This window comes from Oenanthe melanoleuca, chromosome 7 (genome assembly GCF_029582105.1).
Source record: "Oenanthe melanoleuca isolate GR-GAL-2019-014 chromosome 7, OMel1.0, whole genome shotgun sequence".
Classification (NCBI taxonomy): domain Eukaryota; kingdom Metazoa; phylum Chordata; class Aves; order Passeriformes; family Muscicapidae; genus Oenanthe; species Oenanthe melanoleuca.
The window spans coordinates 18501148-18518021 of record NC_079341.1 but is presented as its reverse complement, the minus strand read 5'-3'; the positions used below and the strand labels follow the sequence as shown (position 1 = coordinate 18518021).

General features: G+C 38.7%; 1 protein-coding gene across 6 annotated transcripts in view; it reads right to left on the bottom strand.

Annotated features, from left to right (window-relative positions):
• ABCB11 (ATP binding cassette subfamily B member 11) overlaps positions 1-16874 on the bottom strand; it is a 47364-nt gene that overhangs the window by 2407 nt on the left and 28083 nt on the right. For 4 of the 6 annotated variants that reach the window (XM_056495833.1, XM_056495835.1, XM_056495834.1 and 1 more), the window contains 16 exons: positions 16518-16628; positions 15503-15628; positions 14492-14695; positions 13088-13258; positions 12538-12739; positions 11742-11820; positions 10676-10808; positions 8984-9142; positions 7417-7521; positions 7154-7315; positions 5236-5439; positions 3128-3369; positions 2862-3018; positions 1952-2149; positions 927-1133; positions 83-229 (listed from right to left, as the gene is read on the bottom strand). In XM_056495833.1, coding sequence (XP_056351808.1) covers positions 83-229; positions 927-1133; positions 1952-2149; positions 2862-3018; positions 3128-3369; positions 5236-5439; positions 7154-7315; positions 7417-7521; positions 8984-9142; positions 10676-10808; positions 11742-11820; positions 12538-12739; positions 13088-13258; positions 14492-14695; positions 15503-15628; positions 16518-16628 — 2607 coding nt within the window. Of the gene's footprint in view, positions 1-82; positions 230-926; positions 1134-1951; positions 2150-2861; positions 3019-3127; positions 3370-5235; positions 5440-7153; positions 7316-7416; positions 7522-7679; positions 7918-8983; positions 9143-10675; positions 10809-11741; positions 11821-12537; positions 12740-13087; positions 13259-14491; positions 14696-15502; positions 15629-16517; positions 16629-16874 lie in introns of those variants that run through there. The other 2 variants (XM_056495837.1, XM_056495839.1) reach the window with 2 other exon arrangements.

The following is a 16874-nucleotide window of genomic DNA, read 5'->3' as shown; positions in this document are numbered from 1 at the left end:
CATATTTATAGAACAGAAAAGGTACTGTGTGTTGCAGGCCATTGTGTTGAATTTCCCTTATTGATTATCACTGTGCATTTACCTTTTCACTTTCCGTATCTAAGGCAGATGTAGCTTCATCCAGCAATAAAATTTTAGGGTCTCGTATGATGGCCCTTGCTATGGCAATGCGTTGCTTTTGCCCACGAGACAGCTGGGATCCCTGAGCCCCGACATTAGTTTCATATTTCTGAAAAATATATAAAAGGAGTATTTTATTCAGGTGCACCAGTACACAGCCTAAAGGAAGAGCAAGAGAAAGGCAAGAAAGGCGACCACTGCTGACCACTTGCAGAACCTGAGAATGCAGAAACAAAGTACAGCAGTAAACGTGTTTGGGGTGAGGTTTCCAAGCTGTGCTTTGTCTGCACATTGCCCTGAGGCCCAGCACAATGATGAGCCTGGAATTAAAATGTGATAGCAAGATGTTGGCTGGTTTGTCTGAGGCAAAAAAGAATTCTCCCTGCCCTAGATTTGGGAGAAGAGGTTAAAAGTGATCTAAGGGCTTTCTATAAAAGTGCTCTGTTTGGGTGCCAGAATTGCATCTGTACCTTATATGTTCTTTATTTCAGTGCATTTAGATACTTCTGAAGAGTACATAAGCAGCCAGCTTCAAATATTTTTGCCTTAGTATCATGTCCAGCTCACAAGGCAAATCTTCCACAGCTGGGAACAGGATTTATGTATTTGCCTACTGTGTAAAAATTCAGTAGTAACTCACACCTAGACTCTAAGGAGCACAACAAATGGTCACAGCACCATCTTTGTTCCTACTGTCACAGCTGTAAAAGAACATAAAAGGTGCATGCATGTAGCAACTGTAACTGGTTTCAGAGCAACTGCTGCTGCAGTGAACACTGAGCAGCCAAGGCCTCACGGGTACTTACGTTAGGCAGAGACATGACAAAGTCATGCAGTTGAGCCTTCTGGGCTGCTTCTATGACTTTTTCCATCGTCGCCTCTTTTGTGTTACTGCCGTATTTGATGTTATCAGCGATGCTGCAGTCAAATAGCACAGGCTCCTGTGACACTATTCCAATTTTTGATCTAAGAAACTGCACATTTACGTTCTTAGAGTCATGTCCGTCTATTAACTACAAGGAAATGGGAGAAAACTTGAAACATCATTACAAAACAACAGCTTGCAACATCTAAATGGTTAATAAATAAGTATACAATTATATATATATATACACACACAAATAAGTATAACAAAACTAATTATTTAACCATATCATTAAAATACAAACACAGCTGATTTAAAGTGATTGGTTGAATTGCTCATCTCTGACTCCTTCGTGCATGATCTGTATTTTGTGGGATGGCTTTGATCCGTACCACAAAATATACTAGATCATTTGCTCAGCAGAAGTCCTAGTGAACTATTTAATTGCTTAAGGTTAGGCACATGCTTTATCGTCTTCCTGACATAGTGATGACCACACAGATTTTTTCCAGAATAAAGATATATCAATCTGGGTGGGTAAGTATTTACATTAAGAAAATATATAAAAGCTTTTTAAGCTATCAGTAATTGAATAACTGGAAGTTAAATCTAGACAAATTCCAGGCTCTTTGTTGCTCCATTCAGACTTGATTTTGCTTGTGCTCTCACAACGTACAGCACACATTTGTATGTCTCTTACAGAAGCTACCAAGACAAATGCCTATGGCCTACATAATGCATGAGAGTGCACGTGAGACATGTAGTTCTGTGATCTTGTCTGAGAATGTCTGGGATAATACTTGGGAACTATCCAACTAGTCCACATCTGTCCTTTTGAGAAGGAGATGAAGCTTCAAACTGCACATGTATAAGTCACTACTTCAAGGCTGCACAGTAGGACACATGCAGAAGGCCCTTGGAGAATTGCTAAAAACCAGAGCACAGAAACCCCATTTTTTTGCTTACCACACTTCCTTTCTCAGGGTCATAGAAACGCTCCAGAAGTTGGACACTGGTGCTCTTACCACAGCCACTGCTTCCAACAAATGCCAAAGACTGTCCAGGCTTAACAGATATAGAGAGTCCTTTCAGGACCTGAATATCAGGCCGAGAAGGGTATGTGAATTTACAGTTAAGAAATTCAATGCTTCCCTTGAAATCATCCTGGTGAAAAGAAAAAGGAGAAAGTAACAGTGAACTTGAGCTCAACTCTCTCAGATTCATTCTTGCATCTTTTGCTTTAAAATATGACATTTGCACTTAATGAAATTATCTCAGGAAAAGGGGAAAAAAACATACTGGAGTAGCTGTCCTAGAGGTGAAGGTATTAGTCATAACACTATTTCTCTTCTTACACTTCCCTGCATGGCAGTGGCCAGAGGCATAAATTGGAAATGGCATTGCCTTGCAAACAGGCACCTTTTTTTTTTTTAATATAGGCACTATGTATAAAATAAATAATTTCAATTTTCTGGGTCTGAATTTTCAGTTCACCAGAAATGGAGCATTTTCATTTTGTCTGACTCAACAGTTCTTTGCCTCCTCATGAACAACCCGCAACAGTTCGATGTGAATGGAAAAACCTCTATTATAAAACATCAGTAGTCAGGTTTGTCATGAACTGTACAGCAGGAATAAGAGTATGCCGTTCTGTGAGTCATCCAAATCAGTTCCATTCCAATTTACACTGTCAAATTCCTGACTTTATATTACTCTGTATAGCACAGAGCTTGCTTGCAAAAGAGCGAAGACAAATAAAAATTTTACAATCAGCATAACCTTCTTGTAAAGCATTGATCCTCATTGACTCCTAAATCATTAGTGCAACATCCATGCCTGTAGTGAGCTGACTGATGTCACAAATTACTACTCTTACCCATTTTTCCCCTTTTTCACTGTAAACACTGATTTTAGGAATCCGATCAACCAGCTGAAAGAAACGTGCAGCAGATGTCTTGGCTTTGGCATAGTTTGGGGTATAGGAAGAAGCCCTCCCCAAAGCAGTTCCACTGGTGACAATAGCAGAGATCACCCTGTGGGGAAGGGGGACACAGTTATTCTTGGGAAGCCATCAGGAAACTGAACACCACACTGAATCCAGAACTTCTGGAGATGTGTTTGTGGCCCTGGGCAGGCTCTCACCTGAACACAAAGCTGTAATGGAGTCCTTCATGGTCAACGAGAAATCCCCCGTATCGGTAAGAGACAGAGTTGGCAATGAACACAATGCTCTGGGCAAAGCCAAAGCAGAGTCCGTACACATGTGCTTTTTTGATTGCAGCTCTGTACGGCATATCCAGGTGCTTCTCAAAATTGTTGATGAACATTTTCTCTTTTCCTATCCCAGCTACTGTTCTGATGTTAGAGAGAGCTTCACTGGCAATCTGGGAGAGGAAAAAAAAATGGGTAAAAGCTCTTAAATTTTACTTGGAAAAGTAGAGTGTGGTCTCAAAAGTGCCTGGTTCTTTCAGGACACTGATGCAATATATAAATTTATTCAGACATATATAAATTTATTCAGACATGATACAGACTGGCCCAAACATCAGACAGCCTAAAGAGAACCTTTCCTACAATCAATCACCTATTGATTTCCTTGACAGCAAATCTCTGCCTGCTCCACTGGAGCCGTTACTGTAAGCACTCTTAGAGAATAAGGCACATGGTCTCACTTGTGACTTATTTCACATAATGTGAATAAATGTGAAACCCACAAAAGGACAGACTGTTTTAGGAACTTCTTTGGTTGCATGGATTTATTAATTAAATATGTTTATTTTAGAATTGTTTTGTGTTACTTTTAGAAGTAGTCAGAGAAGGAGTTAAAAGCCTCCCCAACTTCTGTTTCATAAACTGAACCCACTCAAATTTACTGGTTTGCTCACCTGCTCACCCTCCCTCCCTCTCAGATGTCCAAAAGACTGATGAGATGGAACATATAAATCTTCAGTGATAAAACTTCCAAGATTTTTACCTTGTATATAGGCAAAGAGTAAGCAAATACTTGCCTATGCACATAGAAAAATGCAATACAGGAAATTAGGAGATAATCCCCACAGAAACTTGTGTGGAACTTTTATTAATCGTAGGCTTCATATTGTAATTTACTGCCAGTCAGAATTTGGGTTTACGTCTCTAAAAAAGAGTACCATAATTTCATCTACAGAAGTAAATTGATGGCTTGTTTTGTCCTAATTTCACCCTTTTAGTCTCAAGTAATTGTATTAAGAAATTGTTTTAAAATACTGTAGTTTGCTTAGACTTTGATAGTAGCTTAATAATGTAACACATTTCTTTGGGAATTATAACTTATGAATGTTTTCAGCATGTAGGAAAAGATCTGAATGTAGACAATCAGAAGTCCAATTTCAGAATTTCAGGTTGGTTTTTTTTTTTTTCCCTGACCAAAATTGAGAATCAACGTCTTGCATTATCATTCAATATGAAGGAGCAGATAATAGGTACTGTGAATTGGATTGTGCAGACTTTTTCCATGTTTAGCATGGCTGATGAGCAATCACTTTGGAAGAATTCAGTGTTTTTAGCATTTGGATGCAGTGCTGGCAAATAAATTAGAAAACAACACCAGACACAATCAATCATCACCAAAACTGCTGAAGCATTGAGTATCTTCTTCATCACAGCCTCTGAGTTGTTCTATTGAGTAAGAGCTGTTGCCTTGACTCAGTGATGTTTCTCTCCTTATCAAGACGTATTTTGATTTAAGACTTTTGTAAATAACTAACCATTCTGGGTGAGGGCAATTGGTCAGGACCTAATTCTTAAGATGGGAAGGGCTAAGAGTTAATTCTTAATCTGCTACAACCTACCAAAGGAATAACTGTCCTCTCTAAAATCGACATACTGATTTGTGGTTCAGTGCCACATTCTCAGCTGTGAGCATTCCTAGGTGAATGAGTATCACTGCTTTCTGAGGACAGCTTATTCACAGGGCATCAGCAAATGAGTGTTTAAATAAAACCCAACAAAGGTGAACTGGACAGCTGAGAGATCTGTGTCTACCACTTTGGTCTAATAACTTTTGCAAGGTTAGTCACATTCCATGCAGCAAGTGTTTTTGTGGTTGGGGAGTTCCCAATGCTGTTTCAATGGTTTAGCAAGCTGAAATATTTCAACTTATTCACAAAGCATTGCCAGTTTCATGACATTTGAATTACTGATGGTCCCTAAAGACTGATTTTTCATCTACTCATGACTGCAAATATAAACCAGTCTTTAAACAACATTACCCGTCCAGTAGCTTCCAGTGCTTTCTTGTCCTGCGAGGCAAATCCAGTCAGCATTTTAGCCTGCACAGCTCCAGATAAAGCCAAAAATGGCAGGAAACACATTATTACCAAACTCAATTTCCAGCTGAAGTAGAAGGCAATGATCATGGCCACCCCAATGTTCGTAAAGGAATTGACAATCATTCCTATCTGCGATCCAGTTGCCTTTGAAAGAAAGAAACAGACATGATTGATTTGTACATCAAAAATGAATTAAACAAATCTTCCTACTAAACTTTAGAAAACTGTAAATTAAAATAACATAAGGCTCTAACAGCTTCTGACTGCACTGGAATATACTCTTTCAAATTGATTGGAATAAGACGAGAACTGCAAATGTCCAATATTCTTTTGATCCACCAAATTTTCCACTGAGAATTCAGAAGATTGTTTCTACTAATTGTGAGAAAGACAATCTAACTATTGAAATCTGTTGCCTTGGTTCCCTGCAGAATCACTTACCTGTATACATTGATTAGCCTCTACATTTATCCATGTAGATCAAAATAATCAACCATTTTATAACTTAGGACCAAGGACCATTTTATAACTTTGCTATTAACAGCAAAGCCTCAGCTGTGCTAAAATCAATAAGCAACATCACTGAAAAGGGATTAAACAAAGTTGTATTTCTGCCTATCCCTTTATTAAGGAAAAAAATTAAATACAGCTTTGACATCATCTTTATTGAATGCATTTATTCCTTATGTACTTCAACAACACTATTCTTTCTAGTAGACTTATTTATCAAAAGTAATTTTCTTTCACAGCAGTAAACAGCACCCTAAATAGGAACTATATTGCTGTATATTAGAATAAAAATCCATATTTGTTATCCTTGATGATTTTCAGTCAAACTCATTTGCAGGGTATGAACTTGGCAGTAAAAATGCTCATCATCTCCTCCTCCTCTGACCTGCAGCAAGATCTGTGTCAGGCAGTGAAGGGTGCAGGGCACTGCTGTGCTTCAAAGAAAAATGTCCCTTAGGAGGCTATTGAATGGTTCAGTCAGAGGTTTACAGGTTTATTTCAATTAAAAGATACCCTCTAAGTGCCTCTGAGGTTTGCAGCAGGTTTCTCTGATTATGTGGAAATTACTGCTGACAGGGCTTTTGGAAACCTTCTCTAAAACCCCTGTTAACAGTTTTTTTAAAACTAACTTAAAATCTTCAGTCAAGCTGAAACATGACAATTTTTGCAACAAAAGATATCTGTACATCTTCCTTGTTCCTAGAAAATTGCTTGCATTGCAGCCCAGCAAAATGGCATCTGACTCACTTCTACCAAAGGATCAGTTCAGATAGGGAACATATATAGCTGCGCATGATTTAACCCTCAGCTGCTAAGGAGAGCAATGCATGCAGTTAGCGCCTCACTTTCCCGAACACTGACACTGGATGCAGGATTCCCAGCTGGAGCACAAGTGCTGCAGATTGATTTTTCAAGTAGGTTGTCAGTTTACATCAAAATTGCCTCAACCTGCTGAAAACTGGAATACATGATTATTAATAACTGTCACTAACATACTATTTTGACATCTTTTTGAAATAAACAATTTAACATTGTGGCAAAAAGTGAATTCATCTCCAGAAATGAACAGAAAACCAAACTTCTGCACTAGGTGTTCCTTCCCATTCCATTGTTGGTTCGTATTTCATTGATTTTTGAGTTCTTGTTTGTACTTTTAGGATATACCATATACTATTATTGGTTCCACAGTGGCAGTCTGTGATGAATAGAAATAGCTTAATTGGCTTACCAAAACCTGATTTACACTGATCTGGCTGGTTGCATGGTAGCTAATTTCTTTGACAACCTGCAGAAATAGGCCTTCAATCCGTGCCTATAGTGAAATGATCCATAAGGTGCCAGGTCTTACCCCTTGGACCTGTGAGGCATCTGTTGCAAGTCTGGTAGTCAAAGCACCAGGGCTGTTCTTCCGGTCATCAAACCAACCAATGTCTTGCCCAAGCATAGCCTGGAAACCAATTTTCCTTAACCGCCTTGTAAGCAGCTCACCAGACTTGGCAAAGGTGTATCCCTGGAGTACATGAGAATAAATAAAGGCTGTGCAGAGAGAGATACCCACCGAGAAAGGGTGCAAAACCAAAAATATGTATTGCTAAATTGGACTGCTATTACCTGTAGAAACTGTGTGAAAAATGAAACAACTCCAACTAAGACAAACAGCACACAGACACCATTGATCTGGTTTCTTTGCTTTTCTTCATCAAGAATGGAGAAGGTCTTTGAAAAGAAATAAATAGAAACATCAGTTTTGCCATGTGTGATGTTTGTTCTTGACTCCCAATTGCCAAGTGCAGAAACCCATCCTGCAACCAAAGCCAGAACACAGAGTTGTCCCTCACCCCCTGCAAAGGTTCAATTCCTTATTTTTCTTAAGGTAAGCCTGGATTAAAACATAATGGGTTTTGCTCCTTTTAACCAACAAGTTCAGTATACTTGGTGTCTGCACATACTACTCCTATTTGTGCCCTATCCCTGGTTATAGTTAACACTCACCCTCCACTGTAAGCAATGATAACTAGAGAATAGCAGTGTAATAAATAGCACAGCAACAAAGCAACGGTGTGGCAGCATTTTACCTCCTCTTTGTTCTGGGCCAATTGCAACTTTATTGGGCTGTACAAAGGAAAGTCGATAAATAATTATACCCCAGTGTGACTCCCTGCATGACATTACACATGCTGCAGCTGCCGTGAGTAGGCCCCAAGAGGAATCTAGTGTTTTCCTGAAGGAGTGTGGGTACAAAGTTAAGGTACTGCTGGGCACTTGAGGAAAAGCATTAGTGCTAAAAGGGGAGCCCCACCACCCCATTCAGTACCAATCTCTGTGGTATATTCATTTTTTAAAGTCTAGTCTTTTTTAATACCTGCCAATGTTGTGGGCTGCTGCTGAAGAGGTGGTCCAAATTTTTCCTTTAGTGATTCTGTTCAACCAGAGATTATTACCTATCTGAAGTTCTTTATCTGAACTATTTCTGCTGTTTCCAGATAGAGGTCAAAACTCACATTTGTACTTCTCCACTAATCTTAAATTAATGCTCACTGGATTTCACGGCTAGAATTAAATTACTATAAATGGTCTAATCTCTCAATCTTATCTTCAAGATAGCTTATTATTTAATTTATTTATTTATTTATTTATTTATTATTTTATTTGCTGGTGGCTGTGAACCCAGGTACAATTATCTACCTCTCCCTGGGCATTCTGCAGGCAGCAGGCAGCAAAAAGGTGCCTGAAATACGGAAACAAAAAAGTGAAGTATTTTTTAGATCTGATCCAAAGCTTTCTCAAAGGCTTGCCAAGTCTGTGCAATAAAATTCTGTGGAGAGTGACCTTTGCATGTGTCTCTCTCCACATGTGAGGTATATTTTGTACCATCTAAAATAAACTGTATGCAAGTATAGAAACCCATTCCCAACAGTTCCTGGAAAATGAACAAAAGAGATAATGAAGAACACATAGCAAATGCTGATAAGCTTACCCCTTTAAAGAGCTCTAATGATAGTTTGATGACAGTGATATTTATATCTCTACTGAATAATTGTTTATAGGCAAGGTTAACCCCATTTGCTTGATGAGATCTAAAGATTTGCCAAAACATGTCAAATTGTGCATAATAGATTCACTCTCCTCTGTTTCAGAGCTAAAATACACTTTAAAATAACACGTTACCATAACATACCCCAAGAATCTGACTGAATAACAATGCATAGAGTGGATTGACAGCTCCATTCACAGCTGCTGCCAGAGATCCAAGCACCAGGTATGGCCATTCTGAGGCATTGTATTTCAAAATTCTGGTGAATGGTACAGGCTTGGCATCTTCTTCCACAACAGATTCCTAAAAAACAGGTTGGCTTTATGAAGTAAACACATTCTGTCAGCGATGCTCTCCCTTTGACAGTGAGATAAAATCGTTAGCCTGGTTTGGTAAACTAGTGGCCCAAACAGCTGCTCTAGCTTTGGACGGGAGGGGCAGAGACATCTGGAGCTCTTTTGTGGCCCTAATAAGTCAAGTTTACTTAACAAAAGGGTTAAATAAACAACTAGCTTTACCATTTGTGGGAAAAAAGAGAGAGATTCATACCTTTTGCAGGTCTAATTGTTCCAGCTGCAGAGGTTATTTACAACCAGTTTAAGACTTCCTGCCACTGAAACTCAGGCTATTCCCCTTCAGCTGTCTCCAAAATGTGATGAAATACCCAGTGCCAAAATTTAAATTCCCTCCTCACAAGCAGATTTTTTCTGTCATTCATTCAATCTCTTAAATATTTAAGGATTTTGAGTGACCACACCGATCAGACTGCATCAAATTAACAGGTATGTGATATAATTAAAACAAGAGAGATTACAGAATGATAGCTGGATTCAGGCTTTTTACATGGTAATTATGCCTCCCTTCTGTGAAACATCCTCAGACTATATGCTGAATTCCCATAATTATGCCCAGTAAGGGCAGAATATTCATCACCAAATTACCCTGCAGTTTGATTTGTGCAGAGTTTTTGTAACACTAAGTGTGCTCAGCCCTGCTCATCTCCCTCAATTCATATGACTAGAAACAGCCAGACAAAAGAGACACTGTGAAGACCTATCTTTTGGAAATATGCAGGAAGGAGTGGGTGGAAACGTCTTGTATTTTCTCTTTTTTCTGAGCTGGTGCCAGAGTGGCAGCACTCAAGCCCTCACAGAATAGGCTTGGCAATAGCAAGAAGGGTAACTTCTATTTGCAGTGAACAACTGCAGCCATGCAAATTGATGCAGGGAACTTCATAGGCACTTTGGAAACCCACTGTGCATATTCCTACATATTCTGTGTAATTTTAAGGCATGCTGTCCTTGATTTTCTATGCCAGTTGATAGCATGAGGACACTGACTGTGAAGGGATTCTGGGTTAGGCTGCAGTGAGAGTGTCTCTCTGCCTAAGTCTCCAGATGATTTTTAGGTGAAAGTGAATTTATTCTTTACTGAACAAGAAGCAGTGCCATTTGTTTCACTGAGTGCCCATTAATTACATTTCACAGACTGAGCAGTTTGCTTTTTGTCACTTAATTCAGCTTCTATAAATGTATGTTTTTCAACTAAATCTACAACATATATCAATTTGCCAACAGGTAGAGAGCAAATAGCAAAATTTCTCTGCTAAAAGTTTTATATAGACCAATAATCAAAGCAGCCATCAAAATGAAGCCTAGGGTTTATACAGAGATAAAAATTGAAGCTGTAGTTTTGTTTAAGGAGAGAAAAGGATCAAGCCAAGATACACCTGCCAAGAGCTCCTAAGCTGCAAGCACAAGCTATAGCTACATTGATCACTAATAAGTAATATAACCTATTCAGTTGGAAATTTCATTACAAACCATTGGATCTGACCTTTTTTGCTTCTCCATCATCTCCATAAGAAGGCATAAGATAGGAAGACTCTGCAGGATCTCCTCCAATAGACAGTGGATGGTCAGGGACCACATTAGAAAGCTGGGATCTTGAGCGCTGCCGAAGTGAAGCTCTGCAAAGAGAACAGAAATGGCCTGTTCTTTACAGCTTAGTAAAAACAATATTTGCCTTGCAAAGCAGTTACAATTTTCATGTCAACTAAATCAGAAGGCATTGAAGCAATTCATAGGAATCCCACAGAATTTTTTTTCTTTAATATGTTCTCAACTTCTTGGGAAGAAAATGCCTCATCAACTGGGACAAATACTTTTCAAAATCATATTCCACTTACACCACTCAGACATTGTCTTAGATGGACCATGTACTGTGTATTTGTTAAGTAAAACTGTGGTGTGTCCTACTACCTCTGCATAAGTTATTAAGACACCAAGTCAAATCACTGCTACCAGTGATTTACAAATCAGTACCAGTAATTCAGTTCAGCAAAACAGGATGCTGAAACAAATCACCTCTCTCTCTGACAAAACATAACTCTATAATGTAGGAGATGTATTCATTTGCTGATGCCTGACATGGGATTGCCTAGAAGAAACAGTAAATGTCTAGCTACAAGACAGTCTGGCTGTAAAATGTTTTAATTTTCATAATAAAAATGTCCTTGTAGATTGCATTGATTTCTCAAGTAATTGCACAGCAAATAAATTTTCAAATGGATGGACTGAAAGTGCATTAGATATTACAACTAAGGCTGTATGCTAGTAATATCAAAACCAGAACATTAACAGAGTAGATAAAAATTGGATAAGGTACTATGGGTAGAAAAGACCAAAATAAAGAGCCTTGCTATTTAACTATTATTACTCAAGCCATTTTTTCCAAGAGAACTCTAACTCAGTAAAATTCTTTCAGCCCTTCAACCCTCTTTTACACAGCACACAGAAAAGTGATTTGTTAGCACTATTGGGATTTTGGAATAGTGGGATGAAGTAGAAACATTGAGAGTAGTCTGGAAACATTGAGATTTACAACCATTTTTAAGACTTACCGCAAACTGGCCTGATAGCTTCCCCTGCTGAATGACTGGACATTCTCAAGATTTGGCTCAACCACATTATCCTCTGCTGCTGCAAAATACAGTATATAGAGCTCTGAAGTTAGTGCTAAAATTGAATGCAACCTAAATACACTGTGGCTCTGCAAAAAGGTGCATAGTTTCCAAGTTATAAATGTAATACTTCATAGAAGGCAAAGGGTGCAATATAACCTTGCTACTCAACGTACATTATTTCACAAGTTTTATATTTGTGTTTGACATGATGAAGTTAACTGAATATTAGCCCAAGGACCATCTCACTTTGGGTGTGACTGTGTAAAGCCTTTTCAATTATTTTAACTCTGCAATTGCTCTCTTATTTCAAGATTATCATATCCAACGTATGCTTCACAAAACTACAACAGATCATTCTATTAGACCTTAATTTCCAGAAGCTTTGATTCAAATCTGTCTCTAGCAAAACATATAGGATGATTTCAGCATAGTCTGTAATATGCCTGAATAACAAATGCAGCAGAACTGGACTTTTGGCACTTAGTGGAGCTATAAAATGATGGATATTGCAGGCCAGAACTAATGTTTCAGACTTATATTAGGAAGGTCTTTCAGTGCATATGCAGCAAAACCCCTTTGGCCAGGGCAATCAATGTATTACTTCCATGAAAATTCAGCCATAAAAGCAGAAGAAAAAAGCAGCTACTAGCCCTTATTAAAAGGAAAAAAAAAAAAAAAAATCTGCATTCTGTGGTATTTTAAATTATTTTATAAAAGAAAACAAAATACTTACTTTCTGTTTCTTCTCTGTTAGGTGCTGTATCTCCTTTGCTTTGTAAGGTCACCAACGTGAAATAAACCCCTTTCCTCTGCAGGAGTTCCTCGTGAGTTCCTCTCTCTACAGCCCTGCCGTGCTCGAACCCGACGATGACGTCGGCGGCTTTGATGGCTGACAGGCGGTGAGCGATGGAGATCGCAGTGCGCCCGAGGCGAGCCTGAGGGAGACAACAACAGCCCCACTCCCAGCACAGCACACTGAAATGTTGGCAGTGAGCTGGGCAATCTAGAGGCTCCTCAAATTAACTGGAGTCCTTCTAGTGGGCTCAGCTCACTTTGACTTCAGCTACATCCACAGCCTACAGAGAAGCATCTCTTTCTGGGCAAAGGAAGCTATAGTTTTCTGTTGATGTCCCAAGGTAAGAAAAAATTATTCTCAGTCCATAATACTAAGGTTCTACCTGTACTTGTGAAACAGTTATTAAGAAACGCTTCTCACTGATTTGTTGCAATTCAGTAGTGCCCTCTGCCCTTTGGAGTCTGATTTTTGGTATACTGTAGCAAACCTTATGAAGTGCTTCCTGGACAATCGCTTCACTTTCATTATCCAGTGCTGACGTAGCCATATCCAGGAGCAGGATCTTGGGGTTTCGCACCAGAGCTCGAGCAATAGCTATCCTCTGTTTTTGACCTCCACTCATCTGGCTTCCACCCTCTCCAACATGAGTGTCAAATTGCTGTGTGAAGGAAAAAAGTGAAAATTAAGCAGATCAGGGAAAAAAGCTTGTTAAGCTTCTGGTGAAGGTATTGGTAAAATGTCTCAGATTTGTCCTTTTAACTTTAAAAAAAAAACATTGTTAGTGCAGCAGATTCAAAGAGCAACAGAATAACTTTCTTCATAATGTATCAGATTATTTTGCCTGAACCAGGTTTTCAACCCCATACCAAAAGTATGCACTGGTTAAAAAAGTGAAATGTTTTGGTTCAGCTCGAAACAGCTATACCAGCAAAAGCTGAACTGGATCACCCACCCCCTCTCGATCAGATGTCTCACAAGCAGAGCTGTGAACTGGCCTTGCCTGCTGATGACCTGTGACTCATGAACACTGTGTCTGTGATTCATGGATACCATACTCTGGTGGCATCAGGTTCAGGTAGAGAATTAAATAAACACATAAAGCCTCGCATATTGAGCGACAGGATAATTATATTCACTTAGAGCTAAATCTCTTTTATTCCTCCATTTCCATGAAATAAATAGGGGCCATTAAACAGCCTTTCAGTAAATAGTTTCCTGGAAGCCTGGAAATGCATAGATGGAGGATAAAGACAATGTACTAATATTAGTTAATGATACTTGAATCATGTCAATAACATTCACTATTGTAACATGTAATTTTCAGAAGCTACTTGGCAAAATAACATTCTAGAAAAGTAGAGCTCGATATTATGCAATTTGGGCTTTGTAAGGAGGAATGACTGAAGACTTGTCATCATTAGGGAAGAAACTGGAGAAGAAGGAACCTCCAGCTGGCTTACAGAGCTTGTACAAGGAGGGGAGTTTGTGAGCAGGAGTACACAAATTCTAGCTAGTGAGAGGCTGGGCTCTACATTGCTTTTGGCCTGAACAGAAAAAGATCTACAATGCATGAAAAATACAAATTTGTAAATCATGCTATGATCATTACCATGATATTGAATATTGTGTAAATGATTCCTGAGGACCTAATTCTTCTCAGAGTTGTATTTTGGGGTGGGGGTGGGAGGGTGTTTGCTTTTGTAACTTGGTGGCATAAATGTAGTAAGAGCTACATAACTGTAGTCAAAGGAAAGATTGTTGCCTCCTATCTGTATTAATCTTCTGCCCTTCCACTTGAGCACAAATTGCTGCACACTAGGAGGGACAAAAGGAAAAAAAGATTCTTTTTTCTTATCAAATTCTGGCAAACACTTTCCAAGGCAGAGCATACCTGTGGTAAAGCCATGATGAAATTGTAAGCATTGGCCTGTTTGGCTGCTTTGATTATGTCCTCCATGGTAGCCTCATCCCGCCCGTAGCGAATGTTCTCTGCAATCGTGGTGGCAAAAAGCACTGGCTCTTGTTCAACAATGCCAATCTGCGAGCGCAGCCACTGGATATTCAGGGAGCGAATGTCATGGCCATCCAGCGTAATCTGCAATTAGAACATGGACACAAAATTAGGCAAAAAGTTAGGGACATTGTCCCCTCCACTTCAGAGACAAGGAAAAACACAGTGGAAGTGAAGAGCCTGTCACGCTGTGTTTCCATGACCAGCATAAAAATCAGCTTTCATGTACAGAAGGTAGCAAAGCAGTGGCAGTAATATTGGCTCTTAGAGCTGGGCTCTTTGATTTTATCTCCCATTTCTGCTTGGCATCAGAAATAAAATCAATTAAAAAAGGTGAAAAGTAATCATGAAAGTGATGATTATGTTATTTACAGTAATTTGTTTCTTTCTTCAAATACAAGTCAACATGTATGTGATTATGCATTCCTTTTTGATATAGGAACACATAAATGGAATTAAATTTTGAATGGATCTAATTCATATTCTTAGCCAAGCCATTACGAAGTGGTAATTGCATATACTTGAGTGATATTATGGTTTAATGTTTTTAATGGGGTTAATGGGTTTAAGTGTTCAATACTGTGTTTGCAGAAAACATTTGTCACTCCTGAATTATCACTTCTATAGGTACAATTTTTACACAGATTTATCACTGAATTTTTATTTTCTCCTGACAGTTTGCTTTTTCACATAATTGTTTCTACAAGACTATTAAGCATAGGCTTATAAAAGAAATGTGCAGGAAGATATTTCACTAATTTAAAAAATAATTGGAAGGAAAAAAAAAGAAGAAATTAAATTAGTAGTTTTCCTTCCCATCTTGGAGAAGAAACTATGCCATTCTTTCAGTTTCTGGGGCCAGAGAAACACATTCTAGGCTGGAACACTCACCATGCCATCAGTGGGGTCATAGAAACGCTGGATGAGCTGTATTGTTGTACTTTTTCCAGCTCCACTAGCTCCAACAAAAGCTGTTGTCTCCCCTGCATTAATCACCATATTAAGGTTATCCAAAATCTGGATAGGAAAAAAAAACAACAAACCAAACAAGTCTATCTATTTTAATTCTCCCACAATCATACAACCAAGTAAGTATATTCTGTACCTTAAAGTAAAGATTCAAAGCAATTTTACAAAATTCAGAAAAGTATTTTGAAGAAAGAGGATAAAGCAAGCCACATATTTTTACTCTGAAGATTTTGTAGGTGCAGAGGACTCATTTCTACAACAGGAAGGCAGATTGTGACCTTTCATCGTTCCTGTTGTTCATTATTAAGAACTAGTCAAGTTAATGACACTAGACAACTTAGTAAATGATATTCCCTTTAAAGAGCACTGTGCATGTATTGTGAATGTGTGTTAAACCATAAATATTAGGAATGTTACAGTGAAATTCTGTAGAAAAATCTGATACAACATGTGCTTCCATCTTTAGAATTCAAACACAGGAGTAGAGAAGTAGTGGGATATACAGCCTACACTCCTGTCCCTTTCCTAGTATTTTAATGTGTCACATGGTGCATCCCCAGGGTAATGGAAGTGTTTTATAAAATCTCCTTGCACCATTCAGTTTATTACTTTGTGTTCTATCTCATACATTGATACAAGGGCATCACTGATTATAAGAGAAGCTGTACACAGGTGAATTTGCCTGTAATTACTGGGAGTTTATGCTCAGCAGCAAGGAATATATGGATGTAGCAATGGATATGTCAGAATGGTAAAATAAGCCAAATGGTGAGCAGAAGAACACTTTAATGGAAGGATTATTCAGTCTATTTTTAAACAAAGAGTCTGGGCTTCTGGAAAACAATATCTACTGAAAAATCTAGAAATTGCTAGTAGAACTAGGATATTTTACTTGTTAGCAACAATTGTGTTCACAGGATGGGTGATGAATAATTACCTTTACATCTGGTCTGGATGGATAATTGAATGTTACATTATGAAATTCAATTTCACCTCGTACTTTATCCAGCTTGTAGCCATCTTCTGACATGCAGTCAATGGTGGGTTCCTAGGATGAAATTTATTGAGTTATTTATTTGCTGTTAAACAGTCATCAGTACTGCAGTAGGTAAATATTCCCAATACCATACAAAGCCATGGCACTTCTGTTTGAACAGCACTTGGCTGCATGGAGCCAGCTGCAGGCTCTGCCCCAGGGATAGCAGGCAAGGGACATGGAACTGAGGGCCAGAGTGATGGGGGAGTTGTCACTGGCAGGTAGCACAGACAAGAAGTATGCACCCTCTTCTCATTG